Source organism: Herpailurus yagouaroundi, unplaced genomic scaffold, assembly GCF_014898765.1.
Source record: "Herpailurus yagouaroundi ecotype Mexico unplaced genomic scaffold, PumYag 195, whole genome shotgun sequence".
In the NCBI taxonomy this organism is placed as follows: Eukaryota; Metazoa; Chordata; class Mammalia; order Carnivora; family Felidae; genus Herpailurus; species Herpailurus yagouaroundi.
Genome location: NW_024412426.1, coordinates 6,425,913 through 6,451,792, shown reverse-complemented (window position 1 = coordinate 6,451,792; position 25,880 = coordinate 6,425,913). Strand labels below are relative to the sequence as shown.

Sequence of the window (25,880 nt, the reverse complement as noted above, 5' to 3'; positions counted from 1 at the left end):
TAACAACCCCATGAGGTTCAAATTCTTATCCTCATTTAACAAAGGAGGAAACTAAGAGGTTAGAAAACGTTCCCAAAGTTATAGGAATATGTAGCTCCTGGCTTGGACTTAAAACCAGGCACTGTGACCCTGAAGCCTTGGCTCTTGACCACTAGATGTATTGGCTTGAGTGTCCAGGACGTATCGCTAAGCTAAACACACAATTGCAATGTAATGTGTATAATATGATTTGATTTGGGGAAAAGAATAGACTCCTATAGGTACCTGGAGCAAGAAGAAAGTTGTAGGGGTCTAATCTGTACACTGTTTATTAGCTTTGGTAGGTAGGGATGGATAAAAAGACAATGGAGGGACAATTAACTTTGCTTTTATATTATCACTGAAACATACGACAAGCAGTCAGATAGTCTCCTAGTGAAAAAAAAAATTAAAGAATAGCTGGGGTATTTTCTTTTTCTCATTTAGGGCTCTTTGATTTTTAAGTAACATTTATTTGTTCAGTGGGAGTTTTCAGACAGGAAAAGCTTTAATGAAGGAGGAGGTACTTAGCATACAGGTAAGATTTTGAGAGGTCAGAGGAATATTACGGAAAAAGCTTAGGGCAGAAAAACCACAAGTCATCTTCAAAACAGATTGCTTAGGAACCTCAGCTAGCACAAGCATTTTTGTATGAAGGTAGTGTTAGTAAACCTGGAAGACCACATACGTTTATATAGCCTTGAATGCCAGGATCAGGAACAAATTATTCTCCGTGCCCGTGGACTGGGCATCTGCAACCCTGGACCTCTTAACGTTATGAACAGACGCTGTGAGAAGCTGACACGGATGCTGTGTGGACACCAGATACAGCCCCAACCTTGGCTCCAGCCAGGGAGTCCTCTACCAAATACTGGCCCCATCGGGGATCGTTTTAGTCCCTGCGACTTGTCACCTCTGATCCACAGAGCGCACAGGGTGTCCAGACCGGGCTGTGCCTGGAGGAAGCACCTGCCCCATCACGTCCCTATACCTTCCTCGGGTACCTCACGTCACTGCTACTTTGCCAGAAAGAAGATAAATGTCTCCATCCACAAAGGAGCCACAGTTGCCTTTCTCCTGCTCGCTTCTTGGGAACGACTTTACTTCGCCCCCAGGTGGATTTTCCTGGCACTGGCTAGGGAAATCCCTGGAGCCGGGTATGCAGACTTGATGCTTCTCTTCTGTGTCTTACTGACAAGAACTCAAGGGCTGTAGCGTGTAGAGGGTGGGTGACAGCACAACAGGACATAGTGTAAAATTTAAGGGGACCTCTCTGGGTTCCGGCATAACTGCTACAGTGACCAACTGTGGTGGCTTCGAGCAACCTCTCTCATCTACGTTTTATCAACAGAAAAAGTGTCTTGCAGATGAAAAATTGTTTTTGGAGATCTGAAATTGTTTTGTGCCACTCTAGAGGTCAATACAAATCTAGGATTTGGGTGTTTACTAAGGGACATTTGCTGATTGCTGGACTTTAGCTGTAATATATATACTTAGATGCCCCATCTGTTTATGACATGCCCAGGCTCACTAACTAGGGCACTCAACTATTGTCCACAGTTGCTGTGGAGTCATTTAAAGTAAAATACTGTCGTGTCTTTCCACTCTCAAAATGCTTCGGTGTAACTCAGTTCAAACTATAAAATAATATTGAAGTGACATTCTTACGGCCAGGGGGCAGATATTAAAAGGTGATTCATTAAAGGGTCACTGAACTGACACGTTCAGTTATGCACAGCTGGGTAATATTGCAGGAATTCTCTTTGTCAAATAGGGGTGCCCAGAAAGATGTCTTTGTAATACAGGGCTGGCTGGAGCCCAGAGAGTCCATGTATTTCTAAGAGTAAATTTCTTTCCTAATTTAACTGAACAGGAAAAAAAGAAATGCAACAACAAAAAACAAACTAAGCCTTAGAGAAAGCTCCTGAAATGCAAGATTGGCAACGTGAAAGGGACTTACACAGCTGTGTCACAGTCACGAGAGCTCCATTAAAACGGACTGTTCACATTTTAGGGTCACTTCCTTCGGTTTAAAAATCTGTAGGCTGTGGAAAGCCATGTGTAAACAACCATACTGTTCATACTTGGATATTATATAACTGAGCTCTTTTCCTTCATTCTTAGTAATTCTTTTATACTCATGTGACTTTACCCCATTGATAAAGCCATTTCTATCTAGACTTACAGCCTCTGGGAAGGAAAGAAGAATAAAGAAGTCACTCACTGACTTCTGGGTGGCAAAAGCCAAAGTCCTTCTATAAACATAAAGTTGGAAAACTCGTGACGTATGAAATGCAAGGTTTGTTTTGTTTTGTTTTGTTTTTCTGCTTCAGAGAACATAAAGATTCTTGGGGCTGGAACAAGAGAAAAAATCAAAGAGAGGACGAGAGATTAAATAGTCCTAAGTCCTTGGGAAGGGCCTGGCACATCCCCTTGATCTTACTTCCGCCAAGTCAGGCTGTGGGGGATGCACATTCGCAGACAGGTTTGGGGACACAAGAAGAGCCTGTGACCTGAAACCTGCTCAGGTTTCAGGCAGACCTCAGTCAGGTTGTAGGTGTCTTTAAAGTACACTACACCTGGGGCACCTGGGTGGCGCAGTCGGTTAAGCGTCCGACTTCAGCCAGGTCACGATCTCGCGGTCCGTGATTTCGAGCCCCGCGTCGGGCTCTGGGCTGATGGCTCAGAGCCTGGAGCCTGTTTCCGATTCTGTGTCACCCTCTCTCTCTGCCCCTCCCCCGTTCATGCTCTGTCTCTCTCTGTCCCAAAAATAAATAAACGTTGAAAAAAAAATTAAAAAAAAAATAATAAAGTACACTACACCCTACTCACCGTGGTAGCATTTGAGTGGCAATGGCTGCAAAAGGCGTCAGCCTGAAAGGGACTGAGACGACATCTGATTCCCTGCCGCCCCAGAGTGGTGCAAGGGAGCAGACACATTTTTCACGTCTCCTAAGTGGGGTTCAAAAATTGCCAAACACATTTGACAAGGCCTGATGTTTAGGACAAGGAAGACACAGCCTGTGAGGACTCAGTAACCACTTGTGGTACAGCAAATGCCACCAACACAGATGTCAAAATATCCATGTCAAGTACTTGGATCTCTGAAAGCACCCAAACCTAGAAACAAACCTGGGATTGGGAAAGATCCTGAGTGGACGGAAGAGACTCTGAGGAAGAAGCCCCAAGTTCACCCAGGATGAAATTTCTACCAAGTAAAATGGAGAACTTGAAATAAAAGTGAAATTCCCTTTGTAGGAAAATTAAATGATATTTCTTAAACATTCAGGTTGAGAATAGGCCGAGAATCATACTCACTTCGTATAACTCTCTGGAGCATAAGTGTTTCACTGTCCAAACACAGATGGCAGTTACTGCAAAGTTACAAAATATGTTCTTGATAACCAATATCTAGCTATCATCTACCAAAGAAAATATACATTCTGTGATTTTAAAAATAAATTTGGGTCACTTAAAACTAACAAAATGATTCAGTCTCGTCATCACTATTGAAATGTGTTTGTTTATACTAGAAAGTTAGAGTTAGGCAGGCCAGAAGAATTCTAAAAGGAAATTAAAAGGTATACTCTATGAATGACAGTTTAATTGGAGATTCTTTTTTTTTTTTTTTTCTAAGTAAGCCCTATGCCCAATGTGGGTCTTGAACAATCTCAAGATCACACTCTACCAACTGAGCTAGCCAGACGCCTGTAATTGGAGATTCATTAATTCCAATAGTTTGTGTGAGTGTATGTAGTGGGATCAAACAATAAAGCATAAAGCACTTTTTTTTTTTTTTTTTAGAATTCACACATCCAAATGAGTTCCAGCCTGAAATAATCACATTGGAAAATCATTGCGATCTAAAGGTATTAATGCTGAAAATAGTTTTGGAATCCCTCTTTTGAAGTTGGCTTCTGAGATGATATAAGAGCCCCCACAAGAAAGTAAGTGTTGTCACTAGGTTTTCACCAATTTACAAGCCACCTAAGAAAAGCAGCCTGAGAATCTTTGTAAGTCACACTTTATCTCTGATTATTAATAATTTTTCTAAGTTTGATACACTTATTCAATAAATCGGGTCTCAAACGTTATTAACAGTTCTTAGCAGAAAACCGTCCTTATAGAATGCCCCCACTGAACATATCCCAAACATCACACTTCCGAAGGGCATCTAATAAAGTACCAATGATGGAAATGGTAGGAAATGATAGAAAATGCACACTCATTCAACAAGGGAGAAAAAGACAGTTAATACCATGAAATTTAACCAATAGATCTACGATAACTCATGTTGAATAAAATTCTCCTGGATTTTTTTCTTAATAAAGTATGGTAAGAAATTGTGGTCTCCTTTTTAAAACAAAGCAATAATGTATCAAAGAAGAAAAGCATAAAAGAGGCAAATCAGCTGCTGTGTTCTCCATGCAGAATATTCAAGCGTACTGAGAAACAGAGACTACAAGAGATGACCTGCAACGTCTCTAAGAGAAATTTCTTTAACAATCTTCCTTCCCTGCTCCTCAAAAGGACTGTAGGACTGTATGTGGCATGTCTAAATGCTGCCTATTGTCAACTTCTAATCCCAACCATATAGGCAAATTGAAATGTTCCAAAAGACAATTGGAAATATAATTTTATGACCCGAGCAGAGTGAGTTTTTAGTATTTGACAAACATGAGTTCATCAGCACCGACCAATCAGGACAGATGCACCAACATATGAGCACTAGCCATTAACAACTGGGCATCTCAACTCAGTATCAGCCCTGCATGTGGATGTTTCTCAAGGGGAGAAATAGCTCCTTTTTACATAGAAATGGGGCTTTTTTTTTTTTTTTTTTTTGGTCTCTATAAGAGCACAGTAAGAAACACAGTCTTGCAACCCATCTTTTGGACAGTCTATACTTTGTTTCAAAAAAAAAAAAAAAGTAAAACCAAACTGAAAGTAAGCAATTTTAATGTTTATTATTTTTGAGAGAGCGTGAGCAGGAGAGTAGGAGCCCCTAACTCTCCCTCTCTCTCTGATTTTGTTTTGACCTCCTCTAATTCACGGGCCCTGTAGCAGTCAAAGTGATCTTTTAAAACTTCAACTGAGCTGACAGCACAGATCCTGGAGCCTGCTTTGGATTCTCTCTCTCTCTCTCTCTCTCTCTCTCTCTCTCTGTCCCTTCCCGGCTCACACTCTGTCTCTACCTCAAAAATAAATAAACATTTAAAAAATTAAAAAAGAAAAGCTGCAACTTTGATCATGTCCCTCCCCTGCATAAAACTTTTCAAGAACTTTCTACCTCATTTCTAATGCAAGATCAAGCCCTCAGCATGACTATATGTTCCTGAGTGACCGGCCCTGAATATTTTTCCAACCTCATTTTGAACCTCTCTCCCTTTCACTCATGGGCTTCCAGCCACACAGGACTGAGTTCTTCTCATCCTCTGGCTGGGTGCATACATGTTTCCTGTTACCTTCACCACTTATTTCCTACTTAGCCCTCAATTTCAGCTTACCTGCCACTTTTAAATAGGCCTTCCCTGTATCTCCAGTTAATTGTTTTCTTATCATTATGATCTCCTGGATTTAAACATTTGATGGATTTCAGTTCATTGCAATTAGTATCCTGCTCAAATCATCCCATTTTTTTTAGCTAATAGTAGCCTTTTAAGATTGGTTCTATATCATGAACCAAAGACATAGCCCTATGAGTCCTGAGAGCTTCTTCACTGTATAAAATGTTTCACGTTTATCTTTTACATTTCTTTTTTTTTTTTTTAATTTTTATTTAAAAAAATAAAGAGAGAGAGACAGAGTGTGAGTGGGGGCAGGAGCAGACAGAGAGGGGAAGACACAGAATCCAAAGCAGGCTCCAGGCTCTGAGCTGTCAGCACAGAGCCCGACGCGGGGCTCAAACTCACAGACCGTGAGATCATGACCTGAGCTGAAGTCAGGTGCTTAACCTACTGAGCCACCCAGGCGCCCCTTGTTTTTATTTTTAAAGGTATAAACGCATTGACTGTTCTCTTAAAAGTCCTTCTTTTGGCTCCAAATACCATTTTCCCCTAGATCACCACCTATGGTGTGGCTCATTCTCAGCTTCCTTTTTGTCTCTTCTTTCTCCATCGACCCCTTACAAATTGATCCTGCCAGTAACAAATGCTCAGCCCCTTCTCAACACATTACCTTACCACAACTTTCTCAGCTTCATCTATGGATTTAGCTAACAATTCTGAATTTTTATCTCCAACTCAAGAGTCATATGTCCAATGACCTAATAGACATCTTTCACCTCCTTTGTTGAGTTCTAATATGTACAGTATTGTTCTAGGTACAGCAGTGAGTTAAAGGGGAAAAAATTCTGCACCCATGGAGCATTCAGGTTAGTTATGAAGGTTATATTCTAATGAGAAGTTTACATTATGATATTATTGAGACACTCTACATGAGTGCGTATTACACTGTTTTATTATTTTCCCCACAACTATACAACAATGTGTGCACACAATAATTTCTTTCACCACATCCGTGATAATGGACATTTACATTACCATGTTTTGCTATAAAGAAACACTGCAGTAAATACCCTTAGACATATGACATTATCCATCGACACGTGTAGAATGAACTAGGAGCAGAATTGCTAGGTCTGGGATTATGTACATCAGTAATATTCATAAACATTAAAAAGTGTTTTCCAGGGGCGCCTGGGTGGCGCAGTCGGTTAAGCTTCCGACTTCAGCCAGGTCACGATCTCGCGGTCCGTGATTTCGAGCCCCGCGTCGGGCTCTGGGCTGATGGCTCGGAGCCTGGAGCCTGTTTCCGATTCTGTGTCTCCCTCTCTCTCTGCCCCTCCCCCGTTCATGCTCTGTCTCTCTCTGTCCCAAAAATAAATAAACGTTGAAAAAAAAATATTTAAAAAAAAAAAGTGTTTTCCATAAAGGTTATACCAATTTTAACAGTCACCAGTAATTTATAAAAGCATCTGTTTTCTTACACCTTTGATAACATACATATCAAAATATTTCCCATATGATTTCCCAAATGTTTTCCCTTTCTCTTTGTGCATGTGAAATTGAGCTTCATTTTATATTTAATAGTGGTTTGTGTTGGGGTACAAGGGTGGCTCAGTTGGTTAAGTGTCCGAACCTTGGTTTCGGCTCAGGTCACGATCTCACAAGTTTGTGAGTTCGAGCCCCACATCGGGCTCTGTTCGGACAACCCGCAGCGTGGAGCCTGCTTCTCCATCTGTGTCTCTCTCTCTCTTTGCACCAATTGTGCTCTGTCTCTCTTTATCTATCACTCACAAAAATAAACATTAAAAAAAAAAAAAAGAGTCACTTGTATTTACTTTATACTTTCTTTCCTGTGTGTGTGTTAGGCTTTTCTCTACTTGGTTGTTAGGCATATTCATGTTGGTTTGTAGGCCTTCTCTACAAATATCTTCATACGCATATACAATCTCTTTGTCCATGATATAACATATATCTATATACTAGCAATGAAAATTAGAAACAAATTTTTTGAAGTATCATTTACAATAGCTCCAAAAAACGAAATGCCCAAGTATGAATCTAACAAAACTGTGCAGAATCTATATGACACAAACTATAATACGGAGGATAGAAACGAAGCCAAGCTAAATAGATTATATGGGTCAAATAGTAGGAAGATATCAACTTTACCCAAATTTATCTGTAGGTTTAACACTTAGCCCAATCGAAACCCCAGCAGGGTTTTTGTAGATATTGCCAAGCTGATTATTTATTTATTTATTCGTTTGTTTGTTTACTTATTTACTTATGATTGTATTTTATTCTTGAGCGACAGAGCACATGTGGACAGGGGAGGGTCAAAGGGAGAGGGAGAGAATCTTAAGCAGGCTCCACACCCAGCTCAGGGCCCAACATGGAGCCCAATGCCAGGTTTGACCCCACAACTGTGAGATCGTGACCTGAGCCGAAATCAAGAGTTGGATGCTTAACTCTGATGCTTAACACCTGGGCGCTCCAAGCTGATTTTAAGTTGTATATTGAAAAGCAAAGTCTGTAGAAAAACCCTGAGAAAGGACAGATTTAGAGGAACTCAAACTACGTGATTTCGTAATGTACTGTGAAGTATGGTATTAGTGAAAGTATGCATACATAAACTAATGGGACAAAATAGAGAGTCCAGAAATAAGCTTAGAAAAATATAGTGAACTGACTTTAAAAAAAAAATGTTGGGGCGCCTGGGTGGCTCAGTTGGTTGAGCGTCCGACTTTGGCTCAGGTCATGATCTCATGGTCCGTGAGTTCAAGCCCCGCGTCAGGCTCTGTGCTGACAGCTCAGAGCCTGGAGCCTGTTTCAGATTCTGTGTCTCCCTCTCTCTGACCCTCCCCTGTTCATGCTCTGTCTCTCCCTGTCTCAAAAATAAATAAAACATTAAAAAAATTTTTTAAAAAAATGTTTATTTACTTTTGAGAGAAGGGGGGTGGGCATGAGCAGGGGAGTGGCACAGAGAGGGAGACCCAGAATCTGAAGCAGCCTTCAGGCTCTGGGCTGTCAGCACAGAGCCTGACAAGGGAATCGAACTCAAACTCACAGACTGCAAGATCATGACCTAAGCCTAAGTCAGTTGCTTAACCGACTGAGCCACCCAGGCGCCCCTGAGCTGTTTTTAAAATCTATTTTATTATTATTTTTTTAAGTTTATTTCTTTGTTTTGAGAGACAGAGAGAGAGAGAGAGAGTGAGCGCACATGAGTGGAGGATGGGCAGAAAGAGAGGGAGAGAGAGAATCCCAAGCAGTTTCCCTGCTGTTGGCACAGAGGCTGACGCGGGGCTCAACCTCACAAACCATGAGATCATGACCTGAGCTGAGTCAGACGCGTGGCCACTGAGCCAACCAGGTGCTCCTACTGAACTGACTTTTAACACACAAGTACAAATACAATTTTATGAATAAAAGATAGTCTTTTCCATGAATAGCGCTGAAACAATTGGACATTTGCATGCAAAATACACATACATGCCTCCATCCACACCTCTTACTTTATAAAAAATGTTAACTGAAAGTGGACCCAGGGCCTAAATGTAAAACATAAAATTACCATCTTATGAAAAAAGAAAACACAAGAGAAAATATTCATGAATTACTTTAGAAAAAGAATCATTAGATACAACACCAAGGACTTGACCCATAAGAGAAAAAAAAATGAATCAGTTGACCTTGTCATAACTAAAACCTTTTTCTCTATAAGAAATGGTTAAGAAAATGAAAGGCAGAGTGTGGAAAATATCTTCAAATCATAAATCGAACAAAGAATTTATACCCATAATTTAAAAAGAAGTCTCAACCCCCAAAATAAGAAAACAAATGTCCAGTAAAAAATGGACAAAAGATTTGAATGCTTGTCACCAAGCAGGACATTCAGATCACAAGCATATGAAAAGATGCTCAATGTCCTAAAACACAAGGAGATGCCGTTACACATTTATTAGAATGGCTAACAAACGAACACAAACAAACAAGCTGACAATACCAAGTGCTCACAAGGAGGCAGAGTAACGATGAATCTCATATGTTGCTAGAAGGAATGCAAAATGGTAAAGTCACTCTGGAAAACAGTTTAGGAGTTTCTTCTAGTTAAATGTACACTTACCATATGCTCTGCAACCCCACACCTAGTTATTCATTTACCCTAGAGAAATGGAAACTTACATGCACACAAAACCTGTGCTTCAAACATATTACATGTAGAGCAACATTGCTCATAATCACCCAAAACTGGAAACCGCTTGAGTGTTCTTCATGGTTGAATAAATCAACAAACTGCTACAACAAAATACTGCTCAGCAATAAAGAGAAAAAAAAAATATCGGTAAACACTACAACACAGATGCATCACAAATGTATTCTGCTAAGTGAAAGACACCAGACTCAAAAGGTTGTAAGCTATATAATTTCACTTATATCACATCCTGGAAAAGGCAACACTATAGAGACAACAAATAAGTGGTCCCAGGACCTAGACGTGGAGGGAGTATAAGAGAATATTTTGGGGGTGAAAGAGCTGTTCTTTATCTTGATTCTGGTGGTGGTTACATGACTATACATTTGTCAAAACTCACAGAACCACACACACAAAAATTAGTGAATTTTACTTTACATGGATTTTTAAATAATTTCAAAAATATATACAACCCTCAAATCTGTGTTCAGAGAGCAGGCTGTCTCATCCTGAAGGAGTGAGAATCCTTTCTCAAAAATAAAACAAATCTTAAAAACAGGAAGGGAAAGAAGCAAGAACTTTTTCAGGACTACACTACTCAGAACTCGAAATTGTCAAGGCGTGAAAAGAAACTGGTGGCTTTTGCACACGACTGTCTTTTTGATTCATCTTGACCTCTCACCTCAGGTTTCAGGGAGGAGAGACGCAATAAAAAAACTTCCATGCTGTTCTGCCATCTTGGCCCCTCCTCACCTCGGGTTTCCAAAGGAGGAAAACAGCACGATGGAAACAAAAACCTTTGGCATCATACCATGTAATGACCTGTAATCACACCTCTATTAGGTCTGCTGCACTTAATCTAACTTAGAGGACGTCTCTCTCACAGGAGGAAGGAATAATCAGGATAATAGTGTCTGAGCAACGCTCACCCAGAACAAGGGCTTCTCTAAGCTCCGTTCTATTCAATTCAAGTGCGTCAAAGCTCTCTACTCTACAATTTCTTCTTTAAGCCTACATTTTCATGAAATAGCACCAACCAAAAGTACTGTGCAGAACTTGTGGCAATGTTAACCTTTTAAGTGAAAAGAAATTAGGAACCAGGCTGGAAGAGTATTGCAACAGATGAAGCTACGAATGTGAAAAAAAACCCAACATGTTGCATTTCAGAAACACCTAGTGGTTAACTTGTGTGAGATAGTTGGACCCCGCTGCTATATAGTTTTCTGTTTTTCTCTTGTACCTATAAATGGTGGTTCCTGTTGGCTAAAGTCTTCAGTTATACCCGGGAAGACATCTGATTACTAGGCTCAAATCAACAGATATAACTATGCCCAGAGTCTTGAAATCTATACCTATAAGATGTAGTTTACCAGCCTTTGAGGAACCATGGAGCAGAGTTTAACCTGACGTCACTTCGTTAATTGGTTAAACCAATTATAATGGTATATAATGATATATACCAATATCTTTAAATAATCAAATGTCTTAGGACTTCTCTAATGTTGCATCAATTCTTGATTGAGGCCTCAGAATTCTACATAATAAATCCAGACGATTCTACCCTGAAAAAGCGTTCATGCACATGATATCAAAAAACCCTCTAATCCTTAAGAGAACTTCCAATAATATATACAATACAATTGTCCAGATCCATATCATTTCAGCCAAGTAAGGTTGCCAAGAGCACAGCTGTGGCCTTGACTCCTTTGTAAAATAGAAAGTTTAAACGGGTAAATATAAATACCTTCACTCTCTTGAAATACCTAAGATATATTAGTAGTGGGCAAGACAGAGAATTCTAGACATTCAGGCTTTTCTGCACACCTGACTGAGGTTGAACCTAGTTGCACTGTATCTGTTTTGTGTGTGTTCCTGGTTGGTTGGTGTCTGGGAAGGCACAATGCAAGGTAAGTGTTAATTATTGCTCAAGTTTAAGGCTCCTATTACAGCATGAAAGAAGCAGGTGAATCACATATTTCTGGATAAAAATCAGATTGTCATAAAACCATTAGACAAATTATGCTAGACGCAGAGTCTCATTGCTGTATCTTCAACATTCTCCATAGACTATTTTGCTTAATTCTGCTTTTTATTCATATTATACAGCAGATGAAGTAAATGTAGCATCCCTTTCTATTTCAAGGGTGAGAACAAATAAAATAATATATGTGGAAATGTCTTGAAAGGACAATGACACTATATAGATACAAGATAATATTTTTCTTGATAGCCACTGCTGATACTCTCCCAGATACATAGTAAGTTTCCATATAGTAAATCTGACAGCTAGATTGTTATTTCATATCTGTGATGTGTAAAACATTGCTTAAGCCAGTTTAAGCAGTAGTATAAGAATGATGGTCCTGGGAAGTGCTGTGCGCATGTAACAAATAAACACAATAAATTAAATTATCAAAATACACCGTCCACATAAAAATTTGGCTTTTGCAGGAACTATAGAAATGTGATAGAAAATATCTTGAAGATGAAAAAATTTTCAGTCCTTAAACTCTCAGAAAACCATTTCTGCTGAGAATGATTTTGCTGATTCTAGTGGGTTTCCTAAGATGATTAGACACAGATGGAAGAGGAAATGAATAGTGATAGCCAATCCAGTGTTTCCACTGTATTAATCATTGAGACAGTAGAATGGTCAAGTTGATTTTTGCCACCTAATACATCTAAAACATCTAAAAAAAATTAATAATTTTCAATTCATAGATTCTGATTGCCTTATTCTTTCACCGCACTTGTAGTAGCTCTGTTTAATAATTTTTCTTATATTAGGACCCCGTGAAGTGAAGAAGAGATATTTCTATTGAGTCACATCTTTGGGTAGCATTTAGCACAACTGAGGAATTTAGATTATTTTAAACAGCTAGAATTACTAGAACTACATAGTCAGAAAGGTCCCCAAAGTTCATACAGCTTAGCCATTTTTTTGTACACTTGCTATAGGCCAAGCCATGGGCACAGATTATCTCATTTAATCTTTATAGTAGTAATTCTAAGAGGGAAGAATTAACTCCATATTATATATAAGGAATCAGAAACTTAGAGTTTAAGTAAATTTCTCACACAGTTTATAAGTAGTGGATCCGGAATTCTAATAAACATTTGTCTGACTCAAAATACTTGCATCCCCCCTCCATTTTAAATCTCCTTGTCTATATCATATCACCAGTGACAGGGAGGTCATTTCTCTTGATACAGCAAATCTTGAACAGTTCTGGCTGTAAATCTTTCTGATGTCAAATAACTAACTAGAAAAAAATTAATGTGCCGTAAAAATTCAAGTTATCATTTGTCATCCGTAACTATATTCTGAGCTTGCTGGAGGGTGGAGGGGCTCTAAACCTACATTTTCCTTTTGAAGGTAATCCTCAAAATCTTAATCATTCTACCATACATTATGGACTTGGCTTTTGTTAAATAACCAAATCCCTTAGGACTTCTCTAATGTTGCATCATTTCTTGATTGAGGTCCCAGAATTCTACATAATCAATCCAGATGATTTTACCCTGAAAAAAGTGTAAGAGAACTTCCAAATGATTCCTGTAGAATATCTTATTCTAATTAGAATTATATTCTGATAGATCTGCATGTATAAATTACATGTAAGATACACCTTTAAGTAGGAGACAGAACTGAACTGTTAATGGGAAAATTTAAGCTTATCCAAATGTTACATATGATTATCCCAAAAATTTACCTTGATGATAACTCTTGCTAAGTTACGGTTCCTGTCAGTTCCTACCCAAATCATCCCACCACCACTTCTAGTAAGATGTGGTAAAATCACCCGTACAGCATTCCTGTTACATGTACTAGCAGAAGGACATGTGTTCAGTTTCACAAGTATCTATGGCAGGTGATCTAGAACAGAATTTGAGTACCAGAACAGCGTTTTCTGGCCTCAGAGGAGATAGAGATAGCACCTCTAATAAATCTGCCTTACCTCTCCGGCTCTCTCCCACTCAGTGCCTTTCTCTGTATTTTTGCTTCTCTCCTGTCACTCCAGGAACACTCGGTTTGACTCCAAGAGTCTCTTCATCCACTTGCTTCTCAGTTTATTTTCATGATCCTTACACCTAAAAAGATGATCTCCCCCATTTGGGGGCTTGGCCAGTGGTTTAGCTTACCCACCAATCTTCAGCAGAGGGGGCTCCGAAATAGCTAATTACAAGTTCCCATGCTACAAAGTAACACATGGAAATTACGTACTGATTGGAAATTAGCTGATATTTTGTATAGTGAGTTGCTCCAAAAACTTTCTATGTCTTCAAATAAACAATGAGTTCAACAAACTCATTGTATTCAAAAGAGAAACAACCAAGAATAGCAATCAATTAGAAATTTGATTTTTAAAGAAATTCCTTAGTGAAAACGGTAATGCAATGTAACCTCATTATTATGCAGTTCCTTGTTAAACAGAATTCAATCATATTCATGGATAAGTTAATAAATTGGAATCCTGATATGAAATGATTACAATCAAGACATTTGTCCTATTACCCAACACCAGCATATATTGCACGTTCAAAAACTGTTAAGTATGTGCTCTGCTAGGCACTGAAGAACGACTTAGCTGTATTTATATTTACACAGGGTTATGGTGTCGATGAACTTGCTTCACATTTCTAAGACCACAACACTGTTCCCATGGAGTGAGAAATCTTATATAGAGACATCTAAACGATATTCACACAAAACTTCGAACTGAATAAATATGGAAATGTAAGAAGAAAAAAAGTGTCTTAGTTCCCAAGTTTGAGTGTAAACTATCATAGTTTTTCCTCCCCATTTCCCTAGTAAACCTCTTCCCTAGTAAACAAATAAGATTCACTGAGAAAATAACTAATATTCCAGGTAAATTGTATATAACATGTGTCAATCTATATATGGAAATATTGATTACAGGATTAGCCATAACATGAAACCTAAGCAAAGACAGTTTAAACGACCAGAGTCCAAACGTAATGGAATGTGTAGGTACTTATGTTCATCAACTTTGCATTGCCAGAGTTAATACATCACACAATAAAAGCCTGATATAACATGCCTATTATGTAAAACATGTCCACATGAGCATGCAGTTTATTTCAGTGTTGCAAGGTCATGGAAAAAATTCCAGTAACTAACCCTCTGTTGGAACCACCCAATGAGTTTAATTATAGACTTGTCTATGAAGACTCCCTACATCAAACACTTGCTTGGAAATCTACTCCACATACTCTAGAAAATTTAAAAACAAACGAGATACTTGATTATTGCTGAGATACTTACAGTAGAAGTTCCTTTTTGCTTGCGGGTTCATCATTTGGGGATGTTCTCATCAGGAGTCATCATGCTTTTGATCTTTAATGCCGTTCTTCCACCAAGGTTTCTCATCCGTAATTTCCAAAACAGAGTCACTTGTACTAACAAGCCATCGTCCCATACTGTTTCCTTTCTTGTGTGAATGTTACCCTGTAGATCAATTTCCTGTCCAAAAACACTCCAAAATGAACAAACGCTGCAAGTGAAACGTGCTACTCAAATACTCTGTTTTCGCAGTTTGGTTCAGGAAGAAATTCCCTGATTGAAATGAGGAACTATATCCCAGTTGCTCCAGGGAGCTTAGAAGACAGACGTTTCTGCCCTATGAAGGAGCATATTAAAATTGCCAGCGTTGTGTATTCTCACTAGTCTGTGGCTTGAGGACTATTGCACACGAAGCATCCATGTACTGTGTGCAGCCTACAGACCCTCCCAATTGCCACGGTAACAATATCCCAACTATATTTTAAAATCAGGCTTAGTATGCTTTGAAGTACATAATGTTTTCCATTCCTGAAAGGACAAAGAGATCTACATTGTCAAAGTTTATTTTTAAGCTCATGTGCTTGCTAAGTGCAGTGGCAAACAGGCTTTCCGTGCCTGTGGTACCATTGCTGGAACTTATTAATGCAAACAGATGAATCGTTGGCTTGCTTCCACGTAGACTTTTCTTTCTTCCTTTCTTTTTAACCTTATCTAAATTGCATTGATTATAATTTTTTAAAATTGAGAATGCTATCAGTTTTCTGAGCTTGCTTGCTTTAATTTTATCAGTTACAGAAGCAATGTGAGAAAGGCAATTAAGAGGAAGTTTTCAAATAGCTTTTGCTGAGATAAGAAAGTTAGTAATTGGAGGTAGATTCTGCTTCTGGAAGAAGTTTGAGGGACATTTGGAGACAGCAAAAATGACAAGAGCTTTTTTTTTTTTTTAAATAAAGGAGCCAAAGAGAAATAATGAAAGGGTAAGAGAGAGAAGAGGGGAGGTAAGGAGAGAGAGAGAGAGAGAGAGAGATGCCTTAACTATTAGCAACAATTCTTCATGTATTTTCTTACTGTTGGGAAAGCAAATTGCTCTGGTTTGTATAACCCCCTACCAGTCTGCTCAACCCACCAAAATTAGCCCACATGTCATCTAATACCAGACTAAGACTTGTGGAAACACATTATTGCTCTATTAAAGCCATAACAAAATACAGCTGAGCAGTGAACATTAGGTGGTAGGGTGACCCTGAGGTAATGCAATCTGTATCATGGAATTTCTAGCCCAAATTTTCAACATCTGGTTTTGATATGATAACAAATGTGATAATGTACATTAAATACCAGTATTCGAGTAACATAATCCTTGCATCTGACTAAAACAATGAATGATTTTCAAATCGTTTGAGAGACAGATATTAGATAGGCAGACACTTAGATTTGTGCATAGCCCCCAGATGCCCCTCCTGGGCACAAACACACACACGCACACGCATGAATAGCATGTACACTTTCAGTTGACTTTCCAGAAATAAAAGTGGGTTTCTGCCCCTCCTGGCCGCTCTTTTCCGGAACCCCATTGCACAGTTGCTTTAATTTGCTGGAGACTTGGCTGAGAATGGAAGGGAAATGTGAAAAATAACAACGCTAACCGAACCAGGCAGAGATATGAACTCTGACCTTTGCTTCATTAGTGCCGTCTCATGCTGTAATCTGATGAAGTACCCAGCCACTGGCAACTTGAAAAATAAACGAAATCAGATTATCCTTATCCTGTTTTAACTTCACAGGAAAGACTTTCTATGTTTCAAATCCAAATATTACCCTGTTATTAGATGTCCAATAATTCAGTGCCCTAAATGTTGCCAGAGTCCAGAAGTTAAGATCCCCTTAAATCAGCACCTTAGAATTAGACCCATTGGTGGAAAAGTACTAATGCATGAGCACCTGCTGATCTTTTATGTTTGCATGTGAGAAGGTTGACACAGTGACCTGGAGGTCAGAGAAGGTGTGTGGAAGCTGCAGTGATCAAAGTGAAGTTGGGAATGATGAATGGTTGATGAGCATGGGGTTAGGAGATAAGGAAGAGGCCAATGTTGATTGAGGGCTTTTGTATTTTGGAAAAGAAAGCTTGTATAGTGGCGTATTGTGCAACCCATTTCCGTTTATCAAACACCTACTCTGCCCCCAGGCACCATGCTAAGAACACAAGTTTGTATGTTAAATGCATTAATAGAAATTTGTACAAAGCAGAGAGGTAGCAAAGATGAGGGAGTTGTTAATTATGTTTGGCAAGATAAAGGTTGATGTCTGAGCTGCGTTTGGGAGATGATTGGAATTTGCTAAGCAGGCAACAGGTGGTAGGACGTTCCAGACAGTGGAATCAGCATGTGCAATAGTAAAATAGCAAAATTATTGTCAAAAACACAAATGATGTGCATTACCAGATTTTAACATTCCAGTGAAATATCAGAATGGACAAGATGATTTTGGTCCAGGTTTGTCCCCCCTTATGTGACCACATGAGCTATCTCAAGGGAGAAACTACGTCTTGTGCACTATGGTATCACCTACATTCCTGTCACATAATGAACTGACTGATGAACAAATTGCTTTACCACTCCACGCCAGCAAAGACTTTATGGTATGAGTACATCTTGCCCCACTGGTATTCTGTACTCTGTCTCTTCTCCCAGTAAGAAGTCTCATTCAAAGTATGTTTGAACACGAGGAACATTGAGAATTTATTCAGTCCCTTGTTTCTTCCTGATGTTCAAAGCTTCATGAGTCAGGTGAATGGTATTTGAAGGAGTTGGCAGAAAATAAAAACCCCAAGTGCTCTTTCTTGGTTCGAGCCAAACCCAAACCTTTTCAAAGGCGTGAAAACATGCAGCCACATTGGTTTGGTTTTCCTTTCCTGGGCCGTTCTTCTTCCTGGTGCTGGCCAGCACCACACAGAAGTCTTGCGACATGAGCCACTTCCACGGAATTTAAAATTCTGCCAAAAACAAGAGGGATTGGAAATTTCGTGAGAATGGTTATTCTTAGGAGATTTCCATCCCAGATTCCTAACTTGTGTGGCTCAGATAAGCATCTAAAATACACTGCCAAACCTTCTGCGGTCCCCAATGCACTTATTTCTACTCACATTTCTGCATAGAGACCTCAAAGTTACAGTGAATGCAATGGTTTGTTGGGAAATTTCTTCTGTATGTCAGCCCAAGGTCCCCTACCTATGTAGAAATGGGTTTGGAATGCCATTTACAACACAAACATTGGGTTTGAATGTCTCCAGAACGTGTTCAACTTTTAGATGAGACATGTTTACATTTTCCCGAATCAAAACAGCCGATCCCAAAGCAACCCTTCAACTATTTTCTATTTTTTTTTTGTTTCTGAGCAACTTCAAAATATAGTAAGAATATTTTTTTCTTAGCATATTAAGTGTGTAACTACTCAAGCTCTTCCCATAGGCTCATTTTTAAAAACATTTTATTTATTTTTGAGAGAGAAAGCATGAGAAGGGGAGGGGCAGAGGTCCAGAGGATCTGAAGTGGACTCCATGCTGTTGGACACTCAACCAACTGAACCACCCAGGCACCTCATAGGCTCATTCTTCATGAGAAGACTACATCGTAAATTCAGCACAAATCTCACCGACTGGGACACTGTATCAGTTAGCCATTGCTGTGTACCACACCTACTCCACAACTCGGTGGCTTAAAACACTAGGCATTTATTATTGTTAACTATTGTATAGTTGAGCATGACAATGTTGGTCTCATCTGGGCTCATTGGTGCATCAGCTGCAAGTCAAGTCAGGTAAGTGGCTCTGTGATCTTGGCTGGGTTCTTTAATGTGTTTTAGGGCCAGTTGACTGCAGGCTGATATGGAATAGCTTCAGCTTCAGCTGGGACAAGTGAGATCTCCTCATGTCCTCACTTGTACATATATTTTGTGTCCCCCTACGAGGCTAGCCTAGATATGTTCTCAGGCCAACTTGAGTATGTTTTCAAGGCAATCGGAGGCAAGAAAGGAAGTGGAAATGTACAAGTGCATTTTTAAAGGCTCTGTTTAGGTCACCTTGTTAAGGTCACATTGGCCAAAGCAAGATACAAGGCAAGCATGGACTTGGTGTTGGGGGACATCCACTGCCAAAGGATGTGGGTACAGGAACGCATTGAAAATTGGGGCCATCTGTGCAATCCATCTATCACAGGCACACTGAAAGTAACAAGTCAGTCATACTTAGTCACTTGGATGGATATCAGGGTGCCTCAACCTGTAGGAGTTGTAGAGTTCACTTTCAGTACCAAGGAAGAGGAAGGAAACCAAACCAATTAGAGTAGGTGTAAAGTGTCCCAAGAAAGAAAAGGCAACACATCAAAATGGCACCTGTATCAGAGGAAGAGTTGGAGGTATGGCCAGAGACAGCAATGAGGAGCACAGAAAAGCCAAATAAAACCACCGAGCATGGTGAAACCAAAGTCAGCAAACACTGATAACAAGTTGAAATCTGAACACTTGGGTGACATCTCTCTGGAGTAATTTTCTTGAAGACAGCTATTTGAGTAGGAGAGGAGTTACAAATGCAGTTGCCTACAGAAGACAAGAATGATTAGCATGGACATAGTGGGAGTGAGGAAACGGGAGAGTACCCAGCATCGAGGGTACACTTGCATCAAGGTGAGGACCCTTCCAGCCAGTAGACACTTCTCGGCCAACACTTTTAGCCTTGCAAGACTGAACACCTAGTGTGGCCATATATTAAAATGTTATGCAAATGTCCTGATTTTTAAAACCTTTTGAAAAATATCTTCAGGCATGATTTACCCCCACAGGCCACTAGTTTGCAATTCTAGATGTAGAGGTTTTATTTCCATTGGGCAATCTTTATCTATCTTAAAGAGCCTCTCCAAATTCATGTATTCAGGGCCTACATTAACAAATTAGAACAAATGACTTGCAATTAGAGTATAAATAACTAACACATAAATGACTGAATCATTCTAGAGTACCAAACACACAGTTACAGGGCTCCCAAAGATATTTTTATCTCCTGAAAGCTTGTGTTTCAAGAGTTTGTATTCATCATATTCTGTATGGAAGTCTAATGGGTACTTCCAGAATCTCACTCCAAAGTTAATTGCCCTTTATTTTTATTTATTTAAAAAAATTTTTTTAAAGGTTTATTTATTTTTGAGAGAGAGCGACAGAGAACGAGAGGCAGAGGGGCAGAGAGAGAAGGAGACACAGAATCTGAAGCAGGCTCCAGGCTCCGAGCTGTCAGCACAGAGCCCGACATGGGGCTCGAACTCACAGAGTGCAAGATCATGACCTGAGCTGAAGTCAGATGCTCAACTGACTGAGCCACCCACGTGCCCCATGTACCCCTTATTTTTAAAATCAACTTATCCAGGGGCACCTGGGTGGCTCAGTCAGTTGAGCATCTGACTTCAGCTCAGGTCATGATCTCACACCTCGTGAGTTTAAGCCCCGGGTCGGGCTCTGTGCTGACAGCTCGGAGCCTGGAGCCTGCTTCTGCTTCTGTGTCTCCCTCTCTCTCTGCCCCTAATGCACTTGCATTCTGTCTCTGTCTCTCTCAAAAATAAATAAACATTAAAAAAAATTTTTAAATCAACTTATCCATGATACTTCCTTACATAATAACTTTCTGTTATAAGTGTATTGGTCTAATAATTTTATTTTGATCCCCCACATTGTTGATTTCTGGAATGCACTTTTTCATATACAGATCTCTTTCTATGGCATCTAGAAAATAGATTTACAATTGAGCACTTACGATACTCAGTTTTATTTACTTGGAAGATGATTATCCACACTGCAGTTTTCTGGAATTCAAGTTTATTGATTCAGCTTCTCCACTTGCATTGTTGGCTTCTTACCTCTTTTTGTTTACTTCTATAGTCAGCCTGGAGTGAAGATATTTGAAATCCAAAGACCTAACTATTTCTTTTGCTTGGGAAGACATCTCTTCCTAGGCATCTGATTCTTGGACACTTTTGGAGGACACTCTTGTCTATTTCCAGATAAACATGATTTGACTGCAAGTGGAACACGATTTGATGGCAAGATTTGTCAAGGGCAGAAGAGGGGAGTAGAGATAAAAGTAGTTTTCTTTAGCTTCCTGAGCCAAGTCTCCTAAATACATCTTCATTACTCCCTTTTCAGACTTACTTGGATTTTAGCAAATACAAACACCCATTCCAAAGCTCACCATATTTCTAAATTCTATTCCATTTAAGCTTATATATATCTTTTTTCCCCTCCTTCAATGCAGAAATCTGAGAATGCATTATACTGTATATTATGTTGATACTATTACTGTGTCTGGATACAAAATTTGTGTTGCATTATATACATCTTATGCTCCTATCTATATTCTCTTGGCCCTACCTGTTTCCCAGACCCTCAGCAACTTCCTCCATCTCAGCTGCTGATGAATCTAGGAGTCTGAAGCATGATTTCATATCTGAGGCCAAACAAGCAACACGTCCGGAGTCCCTGGTTCCTCCCACTGTTTCCAGGCTGAGAATTCAGAAGTATGTATCTCATGGAGAGGGATCTGGCTTCCCCAAAGCTGCCAAAGGGACCAGGCGATAGAACTTCTTAAGTATTGATGAGTCAACCATGAAACAAACTGTGACCAATTAGAAGCAGAAGATGAAAGAGAGCTGGCAGATAAATGTCATCGCACTTCTTCCCCCGGATGGGCTTTTAGATGCGGGATTTTGCCATGCTGTCTTTCCAAACAATGCCACACGTGGTCAAGCAGGTGCACAGCTGATGGGATGACTGTCTCTTTGTGGCTCTTTGTGAAGCAGTGGTCAGCATGCTAACCATCTTCTTGCATTTGCTTCCCACTATTCTCTGCCATACTTCTTTTTTCTCACTCTGGTTACCCTGGGACTCTCTTCCCAATGAAGTATTAGCCTGTAAAGCTTGTGTCAAGCTTAATTTTCAAGGGAACCCAGGGTGAGACATCTGTGTATGTGTATGTGTGTATAATTATATATATTAATACAAATGCAGTTCATATATAGTTATATGTAGTTATATAGAGCTATATATGATTTATCATATGTATAATCATTTATTTACCTTTACTACTCCATAGAAAATGCCATACCACATAAACTCCTTAAGAACTATATGATGACATTATGACACGAGGTATTAATATAAAGAATTTATGAATCCCAGGGGTTTCTTTATGGTTTTGTTCTGTTTTTTTTTTTTTAATTTTTAAAAAATTTTTAATTTTTTTTTGCTAGTGGAAAAAAGCTTTACACAAAGTAATATACATGAACTTTGTAAGGTGTCAGCCATAAACTTTGGGAAATGATCGGTAACAACACTGAACCTTCAGGAAAGTAGGGTTTGAGACTCTGGAAATCATATGTAAATGAGATGAGCACCTTGAAGACTTTAGGCTTCAAATATTTTTTCTCTTAAATGTTGTGAGGGCTGAAACCGAAGCTCTGCTTTAGTCCCTCAGCTAATAGCAGAAACGTATTTTAAAATAAATGTCCACACGGTGGTTCCTTACATGTGTGCTAGTTTATGTCGTCTTGGGTGGATGATAAGGTTAACTTGTAATGCCATTTGTAGTAGGTTTTCACAGCATAATGAAACAATACAGACTTTTTAAATGATTTTGCTTTCATCCTTCTGATCGCTCAATTCTAAACAAAGGCATGCGTATTCTAAATAAAGACAATGTCCCCAGAGGCATCAACCCCCTCACTTCCAGGTATAAAGTTAATATAAAGTATAAAGTTGGATGAGAGCAGGCTTCCACCACTGGCTGTAGAAAAAGAAGATGCTGTTGTCATGAGATTACCTGAAACCCACATGGACGTGAAGCTAAAAAAGGACATGGATACAGGCATCAGAGATGCCATTTTAGTTGTTAAAAAGCAGGGCCAGTTTTCAGCATTCTTCTATTTAATATAGTATATAATTTAAATTTTAGTATAGCTCCAATGTTTGCTGGACCCACTTTCCTAACAAATCTTATTGAAGTTAACCTTAAATCCAATGCCATACCTTTGCAAGAGCCCAAAGACCATCTGGCTTAGCCTTCTGCAGATTCCTGACAGTTGACATCCTTAAGTATCTCTGTTTCTTGGCCGACTGCCTAGAATTGCAAAGACCAACCTCGACACCAGTTTCCACTGAAGCACTATGTGAGTTGAGTAGATTTAAGCCTTAAGGGATCAGGAGAGAGGCATAGGTCACATTGCCCCACAGACTGCCATCTTGCCCACTAGGCTCCACACGTTCCCTCTCATTCCATGCCTTGAAGCCAGCTCACAAATGCATCTCGTTTTCTCTCTCACACAGAAGAGGTCCATCCGTACTTAGTTCTTAGAAGCTTCGCTTTTCCTAAAAAAATTGACCCTGTACCTGTAGAGTTTTCATATAAGCTACTAATTTTTTCCTTCAAATCATTAAATAAGAATATAAAATTTTTGAACTATGTGAACTCAATAAAACTATGAAAAAAAAATGTGGTCATAAATATTTTATTTTTCCTGAACTATCCCTTGCACCAAATGTAGTATCCATGGTGGACTAGCTCAATTCCCCCTTTTAAATGCTTACATAACTCAAAGTAATTTTTTCCCCTTTAAAGTTGTTATATTTATATTTTCCCCTTTATTTTTATGATATTTGATTAGTGTGTGGCTCTTCCCTCTAGGATGTAAACTCCAAGAGCATAGCAACCAAGTCTAGTCTTGCGTGGTACTGAATCATCAGTACCTGGTACTTCACCTGGCACAAAAGCAGATGATCAACTCATTTGTTCAATGAGTGAATGAATGAAATTATATCTGCAGACTTCTTACTTTCATCTTGCATACGTGGAAGAGAGATTACAGAGAAAAACAAAAACCAAAGGTCCAGAAGTGCAATGTCTTGCCCAAGTTCACACAACTAATTGATAGCAGTGTTTTAACAAGTTTGTCATTCCTGTCCCTCAGCCTCCTTGCAATTTTAGACTGTTAATTTATCGTCATGTTGCCTAATGGAAGCACTATTATAAATCTAGTGTTTTCTCTCAGACTTATGTGTTTGAAGAAATATCAAAGAAATCTGGCCTCAGGATTCCCTGATTTTTTTTTTTTTGGTAGTTTTATGGTTTTATGAACACAAATATGACGTGCACATAAGCTGTCTATTCATTTTCTTTGCTGTGCGGCCTGGGATTGCTGACTCTGAGGGCCCGCGGGGCTGTTCTTTCCACAGCGGCTTTGCGGTTCTTGGAGGAGACGCTGTGAGCAATCTGCACAGTAAGGTTTATTGCACATCAGCAGCACTTCAAGCTCCTTGACGTTGAGGGCTAGGAAGTTCCGGAAGCCACCGGGCAGCTGTGCTTTGTTTCTCTGTTGCTCCTGTAACCAGTGCTGGGCATCAAGATCTGGCCCTTGAATCTTCCGGACACTCTGAATAGTCACTGCTTCTGGGTTTCTGCCAGTTGCACTTAATTTTGACATATCGATCGGACTGGTGCGGCATGAGCTTCTTGGTCCTCTTTTTAATGACCTTGGGCTTCACCGGAGGTCTGGGGGCGGCCACGATGCCGAGTAGGGGAGACTGCCACCTGCACAGACAGCTCAGAGGAAGGGGGATTCCCTGACTCTTATTTTCCTGTTGGGAGATAACCAATGAGCTTATGTCTTATGCTGAAAAATGGTATTTGGGGCCTATCCCTCCCACCCCTGCTTTTAGAACTCGGTACTTTAAAAAGCCTCTGTTATTTCCACTGGAGCTTTTAGTGATTGAGAGTCACTCTTCAGATACACCAACACCCACCAATAGCTGAGTTTCCACTTCTCAAGAACACATGGAACAAACTGGTGCAGGTGGACAAGCACTCTTCAGATCTGGTAAAAACAACTCCTTAGGGCTGTCAGCCCCCTCTGGGACTTCAAAGAGCCCCAGAAATTCATGTAAAAGCAAAAGGAGAGCAAAAAACATCTTACCTTATTTCAACACATCTTAAAAGAAGTTGGATTGAAATATAAATTTCTCCTTGGAGCCTGGGGATAGACACATTTATTTTTGTATTGTTTTCTAGTCTAAATATATAGGTGGAGTTGCCAGGGTGGGTAGCTTAGGAGCTCAGAGACGGAAAGCCTGCAGCCTCCAGGGCCCATGTGGAGTCTGCTTCTGTAGGCAAGGTTTGAGAAGAGGAGAGGGAAGTCAGAAGTTATCAGCCGAGAGGCTGTAAGTCAAATCTATGTCATTATCCAAGTATTACACGATTTATTTTAAGATAGAGACTGCAAATACGAAAGCCCTCTCACATTTTTTTGCCCTTGATGTATTTCCCAAAGACTTTTATATGTATTATTGCCAACATTCACGACGTGCAATAAAACTTCACTATCTCGCACAAAGCAAGGGAAGATCACGCTCTTATAAAGGGTATAGAGATTATATTTGATTAAATGTGTTAGTTATTCTCTGAAAACTTGCTTACACATTTTAAATGGCAAATCTTCTTCTTGAGGACAAACCTCAACAGAGCCCTTGCACCATAAATTCCAAGTTAATGTGCTTAACATCAATGGCATTTGCTTTGAATAGACATGCAAATAGTCTGGAGCAAGTGATCCCCACCTGTGATCCTACCCTTTATATACAAAACCATTTAGAATTTACTAGATTGCTTGCCTTCCCATGACAATACCACAAGTTATTTCTCATAGGAAAAGGTCATGTTTTAAAGTTTGATAATGATGAGAAATCTATCAGAGCAGAGCAACGTGTGTCTGCTACTGTAGAGGATGGGATAATTTCTCTCCTTCTCTCATTCTCTTTTCTATACTAC

General features: G+C 39.5%; 1 protein-coding gene across 1 annotated transcript in view; it reads right to left on the bottom strand.

Moving 5' to 3' along the window:
* The window catches only part of KCNK2 (potassium two pore domain channel subfamily K member 2), a 197,112-nt gene extending 181,693 nt beyond the window's left edge, over positions 1 to 15,419 (bottom strand). The window contains exon 1 of the mRNA XM_040446465.1: positions 15,008 to 15,419. Within this exon, the coding sequence (XP_040302399.1) occupies positions 15,008 to 15,041 (34 nt within the window). The 5' untranslated portion in view covers positions 15,042 to 15,419. The remainder of the gene's footprint in view (positions 1 to 15,007) is intronic.
* Positions 15,420 to 25,880: the final 10,461 nt, after the last annotated feature.